Source organism: Ictidomys tridecemlineatus, chromosome 7 (genome assembly GCF_052094955.1).
Source record: "Ictidomys tridecemlineatus isolate mIctTri1 chromosome 7, mIctTri1.hap1, whole genome shotgun sequence".
Classification (NCBI taxonomy): Eukaryota; Metazoa; Chordata; class Mammalia; order Rodentia; family Sciuridae; genus Ictidomys; species Ictidomys tridecemlineatus.
Window position 1 is genome coordinate 19,148,627 of NC_135483.1, and position 12,918 is coordinate 19,161,544.

At 39.0% G+C, this 12,918-nt stretch overlaps 1 protein-coding gene across 7 annotated transcripts in view; it reads right to left on the minus strand.

Annotated features, from left to right (window-relative positions):
• Window positions 1-12,918, minus strand: part of Col14a1 (collagen type XIV alpha 1 chain) — a 201,287-nt gene that overhangs the window by 110,999 nt on the left and 77,370 nt on the right. For 6 of the 7 annotated variants that reach the window (XM_078016744.1, XM_013357064.4, XM_013357058.4 and 3 more), the window contains exons 14-18: window positions 10,425-10,564; window positions 3,424-3,550; window positions 2,064-2,203; window positions 1,484-1,616; window positions 73-132 (exon numbers count right to left, since the gene is read on the minus strand). In XM_078016744.1, coding sequence (XP_077872870.1) covers window positions 73-132; window positions 1,484-1,616; window positions 2,064-2,203; window positions 3,424-3,550; window positions 10,425-10,564 — 600 coding nt within the window. Of the gene's footprint in view, window positions 1-72; window positions 133-1,483; window positions 1,617-2,063; window positions 2,204-3,423; window positions 3,551-10,424; window positions 10,565-12,918 lie in introns of those variants that run through there. The other variant, XM_078016745.1, reaches the window with a different exon arrangement.

The window sequence follows — 12,918 nt, forward strand, 5'->3', positions numbered from 1 at the left end:
CTCTTTGCTAATTATAATGTTAAATAAAATATGACTTCTGTATTGGAAAAATGGGCTCCTGTGTGTTCTTACCTGAAGTTACAGGGCTGGTAGGTACTATGGTTGTGGCTGGTTCTGTCCAAAAACTATCAACTAAAAAAAAAAAATTCATTATTTTAAAATTTTATAATGATAATACCTCTATACATTTGCATAAATCACTTAATAACTTTTAAAGAAAATTTCACCTCCATTATCTTACTTTCTTCCTACAACAAACTTGACTACGGTTGGAAGACAAGAAAAGTGAGTCACAAGTAAGGCAGGCATATCTGTTCCATGAATAAGGAAACCAAAGCCCAAAGAGGCTGGTTTCACATCACAGATACCAGACTTCATATAAACATCTGAATTACATCCATAAAATTATGAAACCTCCCAATTATTTTGAAATAGCGGCATAACCCTGATAATTAAAGGAAATTAAACAGAGTTGCTAGACCAAGTTGTGAAAGGGCTGCCAAGCAAGACCACCAAGGAGGGCAATGTGCTCTGGCAAGAAGTGCATGGTCTCTTTCCAGTACAACTTCCTGGGTGTACATGGAATGGAGCAGCAGAGGTGCTTTGCATTCATGTGCTGATGAACACATCTATTCTCCAGGTGCTGGAATACTGGCTGCCAAGTCTCAATAGCTCTAGGAATTGCCCCGCCAAGGAACAGTGCAACTCCAATAATTGGTGATGTGGGGATGTAAAGGCCCAGCTCCTTTGCCACAATTTGGGGCAATTCAGAAGGGTGATTCTAGCCCTAGAGCTTTTAACAGCATGAGCTGAAGGCTCAGTTTCAGCTTCTCCCTATTCTCTATCTCACAGTTTTCAGTTCCTTACATAAGTGTCTCCTAACTGCACTCTTCAATAAACCTCCTGGATGCAATTTTCTGTCTCAAAATCTGATTCCAGGAAACCCAATCTAAGACAGTTTAATACGCAGTTAACAGCTCACATTTTAAAAAAAATGAAGGAATAAATCAATCAATGAGTAAATTTTTTTGTACCAAATTCTTGGAACCATGATCAACTTGGAAAATTCCAGAAACTCTTGGACCTGTTAGCCATAGGTTTATTTATTTGCCAATTTATTCATTCAAAAATTATTCCATCATTTCTTCCACCCACTCATCCATTCGTGCATCCATCAATCCAATGAATATTTATCATCCAGTGAAAACAAACCAACAATTGTGCTAAGTGTGGAGCATACAATAATGAATAAGACAGATATGATCACTTCCTCGCAGTGGTAAGAATTTTGAATGTTAAGATTTTTCACATGTCCGTTTCATGGAAGGTAGAGATACGTGGCGAACGCTGAAGGACAGAGAATGATTGAAGACTCCACAGCCAGGGACAAGGCAGACAGAGAGGGAGCCTGGTGTGGTGAAGGGAGTGTCCATGTGGATGGTGGGTGCTACTGAAGTCGCACTTGCCCCAGAACAAGACTTACGTGTGGTCCCTACAGCGGTCACCACCTCACTCTCACTTCCATCATCAAGTACGGCCAACAGCGAGACTTCATATTCAGTGCCAGGTTCCAGACCCTCAATAACATATGAATCCTGCTCTTCCTTTAGGTCAACCTAAAAAGTATATAGTGCTTAGTATTCGGGTTTAGTTGAATTAAAAAGGGGAGAAAAGGCTCTTTTTTTAAAAAAAAAAAAAAAAGGAAAAGAAATGTCATTCTGAGTGCAATCAAGAAATAATGAAGCATAATGAACGTCAAGGCTGCTGAAATCAATTTTAATTATCAATATTATTAATATTCTAAAGGTGGTACTTTGAAGTTTTTATTACACGTTCTGTAGGAAAGTAAAAGAATCTAGAAATATATTAGATACATGACTGAAGCCCTGGAGACAATGCATTTTAGTCTTAGAAAAATAATATGGTTTGACCTTTGTGACACTCCATGGCTTGCACAATATCAATGACCTCTGGGATTCTCAATCTTTTTTAAAATGAAGACCAACTCCTGTGCAGCACAGAACATGCTCCGGATCCATTTTCATCTCTTTCAGACGACTTACCTCTTCGGTCTTCCCACCGTAGACTGGAATCCACATCAACTTGTGTTGCCCTTCCTCGGCAGACAGGGGATGCCAGGTCACTCGAAAGCCGTCTGTCTTCACCTCGTCGATTTCCAAGTACTGCTGGGCTGGGACTTCCTCTGGAAGCACAGGAAGATTTTGTTAGGGAAATGAAAGGGCAAGAGAGCCAAAACCCAAACAGCTCCCAGGGGCTGTGGGAAGAAAAGACTCCATAAGGAATCTTTTGCTTTTGGAAAACCATAGGAGGAAAGGCAGTGCCCGTCAGTCTAGTGTGGCATTACATTTCAACTTCCAGCATCTACCAACAGCATAAATTAGGAAAACCATGGAAATAGCAGACTTTCAAATTTTGTCCCAGTAATTCCAGAACTCTTAGACTATTTACTTGCCTCTTTTAAGTATGAAAAAAATAAAAATGCTACATTCATAATTTTATAAAGATATTATCTTCCCAGTATTTTGAGTAAATAAACAAAATGGTAACCCCAGAGACTGGAGAAATGTTTCCTTTTAGGTTTTTTTTGCTTTAGTAATTAAATTATTCACTGGTCCTACATTCTGGGGAAGAATCTTCATCTTTCTAATATTCTCACATGGATGTCATCAGGAGTGAAATGTTATTTATCAGACCTTCCAAGATTTTGTGAAATTATTGTATCTTTGTGTAAACATTTCTCAATCAGTACTCTCATTTCTTTCTAAATTACCTGTCATCTCTTCAATACAGAACTAAATTTGTGTCTGAGGCCAATTGACAAATTCAGAAGGCAAACAACACAATTGTTGCACCAAGAGGCAAAATGTTTTATAATTTCTTGGGCAACGACAGAGTAAATATAGAATAGGAAAATCATGTATGCATACACTCTACTTAAGTTTAGTATTTAAGACATTCTTTCTTGTGTTAATATTTTTTTAGGCTCCATGAAAACAGAAATAGGTATAATGATGCGTTAGGTTAAGTAATAAGAAATTGTCACTTTTTTGTTGGCCAAAAATGATTGGATATCAGTATTTGGAAATGCAACTTAATGAACCCACGTGGATGGAAAAGGGAAGCAAAATGTTTACATCAAGGAATAAAAGAAGAAGGTGTGAGGTTAGAATAAGAAGAATGCACAGGCTTTTTAAAACTTAGACCTTTTAAAGGTAGACAAACTTCTCTCTTTTCTTCACTCTGGTACAAAACAATTAGTACATATGCTAGCTATGTAATGGTTTGTTAATATTTTAAAAGTGAAAATGCAATATCTTTAAAATCACAACTGAAGAAGCTGTTTTAGGTTTTGGTTTCTATATGATTACTTTTGCAAAACTTCCCAAACCTAACGAGGCTTACCTGTGGTGAAAACTCCAACCAGAGGCAAAGACTGCCCTTCTTCATAGATGGAGAAAATGGCAATGGAATACTCGGTGAGGGGCGTCAAACCTTTCAGAGGAAACGTAGTGATCGGATCGACCTCCACCTGCAAGAGAGAATCGTCACAGTAGCTGTATCCGACGTTCTCTAAATACAGCAATCATTTTATTATGGTCTGTATTAACTTGGCAGACAGCAGGGCTATAAAATACTTCAAAAAGCCTCCTGAATTATAAGACCAGTCAGTTTATATATACACTATTCTAATTTTACACCCTTCAAGAGATTTCCTGCTGGTTTAATTCTCAGGACAACTTTAAAACCAATATTGTTTCCATTCCTGAAGGACATTAAGTGTGCACAACCTCAGAGGCTGATATAAATACATTTAATGTTTCCAGACAGATCTAGTAGAAGCAGCTGGCTTTTGGTCTTACTTCCTGGGCTCTGCTGGTTCCAGGGCAGAGTGATGCACAGACACAGGTACCCAACCATGCAGAGGAAGGGTATTAATACTAAAGAAAACAGTCAAAACTAGTAAACATTTGAAATACCCCTTTATCTTTCACAGAAAGACTTATTTGGGAAAATATATATGAACCTTTTGGGGGTACCTAAGGGATGAAATCCTGAGGATAAGAACAAAGAATATAAGAAGAGGGAAGGGTTAGAACACAACCAAGAATTGACCTTGAGAAAAGAAAACAAAGAGGAGAGGAGGAGGATCTATCAGGCAGAGTCCTAATCAGAGTCACCCTTGAGGAGAGAGAAAGAGGAGCAGACCCATCTTCATCATTGAGAGGCTAGGGGTTGAGCTGCCAAGGGGCACAGGACAGGAACATGCTGGGAACCTACAGGTGGTGCAAACCCCCCGCCTTCACACGCCTTCTCAATTAATCCTCACGAAGATTTGCAATAACTTAAAATAAGGTACCTTAGCTCTGACAACAGTCTAGACCATTGAAACAATAGTCTAGACCATTGAAACAATGGTCATATTTATCTGAGAGTAGACTGCCAAATTAGGTTCCACTTAGAATGGTTTCAGGGGACATTATTGATCGATATCAATAAGTTCTCTAGTTTCAATGTTGTCAATGACTAATCTTAATGCCACCCAACGTTAAAAGGAAAACCACTCATCCTTTGAGTTTGTTCATGGCAATCAAAACAACCTTTATCCACTGGAACCTTCAGTGGCTCTCCATTGCCTCCAAAACCAAAGCCAAGCACCCTGGGTTTGGGTTTGGATGTCCTTGCATGATCTGGAGCACAAGTCCTCTCTGCTATAGTCCTAATGAACCACTGGTCATTAAGCTCCAGCCACCATGGTTTCAGGGATAGACTCAACGTTTCCACCTCAGGGCCTTTGCACAAGCAACTCATTTTGTCTGTGACCCTATTACTCAGCTCTTTTCAAAATTAGGTCTTCCTCATCTGGCAGGATGTCCCTAAAGATCACCTCCTCAGAGGGTTTAGGTTTCTCTTTCCACATTTCTCTAACACTGCCCTTGTAGTTTCCTCCCTGGCACAGTGACATTTGAAAGCTTTTTATTTCTTTGTTTATTTAATGTCTGTCTCCTGTTGAGCCCTTGTGGGCAGGGCCTCGATTAATTTCTTTGCCACTGTATGTTTAATTGTATTCTCTAATGAATAAAATAAGTGAAAATGAAGATAAAACTCCAAAAAGCTTTTTTTTAAAAAAAAAAAAAGAGATAAGAAAAGAAAAGTCTTATATAAATGAAGATCTGGTCCAGAGACCACAGAAGGAATTAACTGTAGGTCCAAAACTGTTCCCACCTGGAGAGCAGAGCGTCTATTTTATGGAACTAGAACCCTGAGCCACTCTGCTGGAGGGCCAGTCACGCCTACCTTCCAGGTCACCCCAGTTGAGATACGAGACTGGGGAGACGTCATCTTGGCAGTTCCAGCCCCCAAGTCCCGAGGGACTCAAGAGTCACCTCAGCTGACCCACAGGGTGGAGACGAGCTTTCCCGCACTGTCTGACCATGGTCCTCCATTTTAAGCTGAGTTTCTGTCACATAGCAATAGTTCACTGAAGCTCTGCATTATCTTCCCCTGACCCAGGGACCAATATCTTACAGCTTGTCCTTAGCATCTAGTGTTTGCCCCGGCCTGGCATGATCTGCATGTTCTATACACACAGAGGCACTTAACCCTGACCACAGCCTGTAGGTCACTGTCACCCCCAATGTGAAGATGGGAAGGGTAAGGATCTGGCCCCAGAGGAAACCAGCTGGGGCCAAGGACTGAAGCCCAGGTGTTTCCAACTCGAAATCCTATTCTCTTTCTCCAGGATGGTTTTATTGTTTAAACTCAGAGAGAACACAAATCCATATTCAAAATATGAGTTTCAGACACATTTTCCAAAATTATACTTAGATATTGCTTTCTACTGCTTTGCATCATCACAGCTGAGATGTACTGAGCACATACTGTCAAGAACTTGACACATTATTTTGTTTAGAGGTCCTTCCCGTGTAGAAGAATGGGTTTCCAAAGAGAAACCTGAGGTCCAAAGAGTTAACTGACTTCAGTAGTTAAAAAACTATCAAATGGAATTCCCTTAGTCCTTGACCACAGATTTCTAAGTCTCAAATCTGTGACAAATAGGAAGGAAAACATATCAAACATACACAAAAGCTGTTAAAATCTTATTTCTTTAGGTACACTGAGAGACTAAATGGGGAAAAAGTGATAGATACATAGTCTTTTATATAGATGGTCTATTTAAAAGGATCTAATTTATTTACTAAAACATTTTATTTGATACTGAATAGACCATTTTAAAGAATTTCATCATTGATTATTTTATTTTACGAAGACTTTAGGTAACATTTATTTTCATTATAATATTAGGTTTTAAAATATTAGTTCTGGAACTGGTTTTGTTGGTGGTGATTTAAAGATGTAAGAGAAGAATCTGAAGAAAGGGTAACAAATTATCATGATCTCACTGTTTTGCAACTATTTTTTGAGAATAATTTTATGAGTCCAGCTAAAAGCTTAACTTTGCCTAATTTGGGAAGGATGAAGAGTCATCCATGAGCAATGAGGGATTTGACCTGCTCTCTGGGCTGCACAACTGAGTCATTGCTGTTGGGAACCACACTCTCAAGGGTCTAAAAACTGCGGCCTTTGCATTTATGAAATTCAAACGGCAGCACTAATTCTCCATCACGTATGTATACTTCCCAAATCCTTTTACAGTGAATGCAGACTGAGATGGCATCTGTCCATCATCTGACAAGTCATGCTTTTCCAGCTTTTGGTTCTGTGAAGACGGCATGAGATCCTCTCCAGGACACTCAGCTCCTGGATCAGTAAACACCCAAGTGGTAGCTGCCATTATCATCAGCACAATTGCCACCATCATTATCATCATCCGTTGATGTGTCCTGGCTTACTTTTCTTTTCCCATCTCCAAAAAGTTGGCAGGGAGACATTACAGAAAAGATAGAGAGGGAGGAGAGAAAGTGAAGGAGGAAGAGTGAGTGAGCGGAAGGGGAAGTTAGGTAGGGAAGGTAAGAGGAGGAGGAAGGGAAGTGGAGAAGTGTTAACTGCTTTTAAAATAAAAGCTTTCATGTCATCTTCAAAGTAGATTTTAGTTCATTCCAGAATGTTTAGAGGGATTTCCTAAAAACCCAATTGTGCATTATCTAAACATAAAAACTTAAATTCATAGAAATTAAAGCAAAACTGGTAGAAATATTCACTCTCAAAGATCATATTTTCCAAGGTCAGGTGAAATAGTACTACATTTAAGTAAAAGATATACTTATGCAGCAATGTTGGGTTTGAGAATCAAGAAATAAGGGCTGGGCATGGTGACACGAGCCTATAATACCAGCAGCTTGGGAGGCTAAAGCAGGAGGATCATGAGTTCAAAGCTGGCCTCAGCAACTTGGCAAGCCCTAAGCAACTTAGTGAGACCCTGTCTCTAAAATAAAATACAAAAAAGAGCTGGGGATGTGGCTCAGTAGTTAAGCACCCTTGAGTTTAACCACCAGTACGTGCCCCCCCCCAAAAAAAAAAACAGATCAAGAAATGAGAAAACATATGCACCAGTCAAAATAAATATTTAAAAAATCCAAGCAGCATTAATGCATTCTATTCAAATAAAATTTTCTTAGATCTTCATTCAGAGTCCATTGATTCATATTTTAAATTCAATTTTAGCATAGTTTCTAATTTCCCAGAAAAACACAAATTAGAGAGAACAAATGCTAACAGCATCCCTAAGGTTGAACAGAACTAAAAAAAAAAAATTCATACATTCTCAACAAATATATTTGTGTAGGGTCATTCTTTGCAAAAATAAAAAACGCAAAATACTAGATAAGGCCATAACTGCTACTAGGATCTGAATCTTTGTGTTCCCCCTCCCAAATTCATAAGTTGATAACTAATTCCTGGTGTAATAATATTAAGAAGAGGGGCCTTTCAGAGGTAATTAGGTCATGAAGAATTAGCGCCCTTGTAAGCTCTATGGAATCATCTGCTCCTTCCACCATGTGAGAACACAGGTGGGTGTCCATGATGAGCAATATGCCCTTACCAGACACCAAATCTGCTGGTACCTTGATCTTGGGCTTTCCAGCTGCCAGAGCTATGAATAGTAAATTTCTAAGTGACCCAGTGTAAGCATAAGTGACCCAGTCTAGGCAATTTTCTATAGCAGCCTGAATGGACAAAGACAACAGTCTTTTTCATTATATACTTATGTTATATATTACATAGCCATAAATATAGCCTACCTATATGAAAGGGTACTTCTATTTTATAGAAGTTATTGCTAAGGAAGTGTGCTCCACAATAAAGAAACATTTATTGGTGAATATAGCTGTCATGTTATTTGGGATGTTCAATTTTCAAATTGGTAAATTTTATACAGAAATAGAAGTCTGTCTATTTCTTCAAGAGTCCCATGACCTGGCAGCTCCCTGAGCATAGTAGGAGCTGAGACCTGCTGCATCTTGGATGGCACTTGCTCTTCAAAGCCCATTGTCCATTATCATTGATCACTGGTCTCAAATTGCCTTTCAGTAGAAAATTTCTTCTACATTTATGTCCTCAAAATGGGAACGCAATCTATAGCATAAGTTAACCTCATGTTTCAGGAAAAACAGGTGAAAGTGTATTTCTTTGCAGGTGTATCTGTTTGTGCACATTTATTTTATCCATCTGATCCTCCTACAGGGTTAGGTTTGCAACTCTTGGGAAAGTGGTTTCTTTATCACTAGTGAAAGAGAGACACCCATCACTCAGTGGTTTTCATTTCAATCTTTTTACTGCTCTAGGTTGCTGTCTTCAAACACAAAGCAACTAGTCCCAATGACCCCAACTCATCAAAACTATTTACCCTCAGGATTTATGCAGTCTTAAAGAGAGCTGTTGAGCTGTATTCCTGTAGGTTATAAATGTGCAATTATGGGCCATGCATTATATACAAGTTCCCTTGTGAAGGTGCTTTCCGTAAACTATTGCCTAGATTTAACTGTAGAAAAATTTTATCTTGATATATGAAAATACTTGCTTTATTTGATGATAAAATAGAAATGATGCAATCCAACATATTTCTTTGTCCTAACTTCCTGGACCAAGATGAGGAAAAATAAAATAAAAATAACCTTGCTATCTTACCAAAACATAGTTCCAAGGAAAGAATTTCTGAAAGTATTAGTCATGGCATGCATGATTCTGCTTCTTCATGAGTTTACTAAGTTCTATGATTTGAAAGCACCTTTCTATACAAAAGTAGAATTGTTCATCTCTTTAATTTTGTCTCATCTAACTCTTTCAGATGTCAGTTTAATCAAAAGCAGAGATAAACTGAATAATGTTGACTCTGTTTCTAGTTTGATTCATCCATGAAAGTACACACTTTCCCAGCCTCATCCAGAATTTTCCCAAGATGGTCACGTCAGTGTGCATCTCCCATCATACATGCTCCTCGTATGTGACTGACAAGCCTCCTGTGGTAGGTGGTATCTGTTTCTCTGCCTTGTATACAGGCAGGAGCTTGTGACATCTCCTAGTGGTGGAATGTGGTAGAGGAAATCTCAAATGACTTCTGAGCCCCGGTCATTGTAACTTCCACTTTGTACTCTCTCTCCCTAGACATGTGTTGTGGACTCCTGTGCCAACTCCCCTAAAGCTGCATGCCAGAAGCATCATGTGAAAAGTCTACTTAGAGACACAAAGTTTTACTCCATCTGTTCCAGTCTTCTCAGAGCAAGTACCAGACATACAAATTCACAATAGCTAAGCTAGGGAGCCAACCTAGGTACCCTTCAACAGACGAATGGATAAAGAAAACATGGTACAGATACACGATGGAGTATTACTCAGCCACAAAGAAGAATGACTTTATGAAATTTTCCAGTGAATGGATGGATCTGGAGACTACTGTGCTAAGTGAAATAAGCCAGTCCCAAAAAGCCAAAGGTAAAATGTTTTTTGCTGATATGTGGAAGCTAACCCACAATAAGGGGTAGAAGGGAAGAATAGAGATTCAGTAGATTAGACAAAGGAGAATAAAGAGAAGGGCGGGAGGATAGGAAAAGACAGTGGAAGGAATTTGAAATAATTTTTCTTTGTACATATATGAATACACCATAGTGAATTCCATCATTGTGTATATCCACAAGAGTGGGGTCCTAATTAGAATAAGATATATTCCATGCTTGTATAATTATATCAAAATGAATTCTATTGTCAAGCATAACCAAAAACAATCATGAAAAAAAAAGAAGCCATTGAGAAGAGGCCAACTCCAGCTAATATGTAACTTCCTGTGTGACCCTGCAGCTACAACTGCACATGCAAGCCTCAATTTCTGACCCATAGAAAGGATGAAAGAATATAATTAGTATTGCTTTAAGCCAGTAGCCTTTGGATATGCAGCTGATAACTCCACGTAATGGCCTGAAAAATTCATATCCTGTTCTGTACCTTACCTCATTGATTTCAGTCCCATCTGCACTGGTGTATAAAATCCGGTAACCACTGATCTTTCTTGATGTAGGGTCCCAGGATAATCGAGCACTGTTAGAGCCAATATTGGAGATTCTCAGGTTTCTTGGTGGAGATAAAGGCACTTCGCAGTAAATGGAATAGAAAATAATTAGAATTTTAAATCATATTAAAAAAAGACAAGAAACACTATCTTCTGAACTATTTCATATGAAAAATGTCACCAGGATAAGAATTTATAATCCAAAATAAACAGTGAGTCGTCTACTTAGCAAAGAAAAAGTTTTCCTGATAGAGAAAGAATTATAGTAATAAAGATATATCCCTAGAAATAAATAAGATTTAAGTAATATTTTGTGCCTTTTTCCTCTGGTCAGTGCTATCATGATAGCCTAGTGTAAATAAAAATCCTAACGGATTAAAAACGAGGACACTGAAACAAAATCTCAGCTATTTCACTTGATATCATGTGACTCTGGCAAAGCCGCTTTACCTCTCAGCTCCATGATTTCTGTGTGTAAAATGAGGAAGACGCCGTCTGCCATCTCCACGTGGGTGTCTACTAGGCATCTCCAACTAACTTCAAAACCAGGCCCACTGACCCAAACTTCTTCCCCAGTCTTTCCTTCTAAGCAAATGGAAAACATTATGTTTCCTGTCACTCAGGCCCAAATCTTTGGTGTCAGCAGTCCTGGATTCCTTTTCTCTCACTTTTTATCCACCATCAGTGCTTTCAATAAATATCCAGATGGTGACCACTTCTCCTCGACGCCCACGAGCTACTGACACGACGGAAGCCACTCTCCCCACTTGGCTTAGAGTTCTCAATGGTCTTTAACTGCAGCCAGTGGGCTCCTGTAAAACCCAATGCCATACACGTTGGCTCCGCTGGGCAAATCTGTCCAAATGGCCCCCAACTCTCTAGTTCTTACAGTGACCATTCTACCCCTCCATAACTGGACCACTGCCATCTTGCTGCTGTCTCTCCCACCATCCTGCCCTTGGCTCATGCCACTTGTTGGCATCTCCTCTGGTGCAGGAACCTCCAAGCACGCTCACACAGGCCTCTGCACTTGCTATCCAGTCTGCTATGAGGCTCTTCCCCCAGGTACCTGCATGGTTGCTGTCCTTACCTCCTTCAGGCCTGAACACACACCACCTTTGTGCTAAGGTTTTCCATCCCGATGCTCCCCTAGCGATTTTCTCATTTTATGCTTTTCTCTGCACATTTTTTGGGTTTATTCTTCCTCCCCCCTCCCCACCTGTCTCCACCCCCCCACACCTCTCTCCACCCCACCCCCCGCCACCTAAACACATTGAAATCTCAGGGGATTGAAGAATTTGGCTTAATTTTGTTCCCAGCTCTGTCTCCAATATAGAATATACTCAATAAATATTCAAGGAATCAACGAATAATTACCTGCCCTGGACTCTCATATTGGCTTTTTGACACTAAATTAAAAAATGAATACTCTCTTATTCTGCTTTACTTTAAAATTATTCAAAGAAATATTTCTGCAGACTCCTGGCTGTTAGCTCCATAGCTTTTTTTTAACTTCTTCAAGGAGCCTCTTCTGATTCAACATATTGAAAATTGTTCATAATATTTGAGAGTTTCATGAGACTTCAAATATAGATTTATAGTATCAATAATTGTTAACATTTATTGAGTACTTTCCATGGGTGTGTGTGACACATAACATGTTATTAAGCCTTTCATTAGACTGCAAGGATGAAGTTGTAATCATTCCCATTATATTGATAACTAAAGGGAGGTAGCTTGGTCAAAATCACAGTTACTAGGAGCAGAAGACCAGTAAGAATTTAACCCAGGGAGTTGATATAGGAGCTGGTGATATTGACCAGTATGCAGCTAATCTCCTCCCTCTCTCTCTCTCTCTCTCTCTCTCTCTCTCTCTCTCTCTCTCTCTCACACACACACACACACACACACACACACACACACACACAAAACACACACACTCCACAATATCCAACAGTGCTGATAGTAAAACCTTGAAGACAAATTTGAGAATTACAGGCCATAGTCACAGGCATAATACTCCCTATATCAAATGCCAGTTCTTTCTTGAATGTAAAACATACTGATTTCCTGCTAATAAAGAACTTAATAGGAGTCAGTGACCTTCTTGATACTTAAGGGACTAGAGAGAAAGTATAGGAAAGAGAAAAGCAATATAACCATCATTCTGAACACTTCACTCTATATTTTTCTGCAATTCAGTTGTATTTGGCAACATAACAGAATAAAGTCCAGTTTCCTTAATACAGAAAAATGCCAGTCTCAAGGACTGTTACTCAGAACATCACCTTTAGTACCTCTTTTCTTTCTTTTTTTTTTTTTTAAATCAAGTCAAGTGGTATATTAGATACTTTCTAGTAAAACTCATTTCTTTTCTTCTGTCCCTGTTTTGTTTGTTTGTTTGTTTGTTTGCTATTTTAATTGCATTAGTCTTT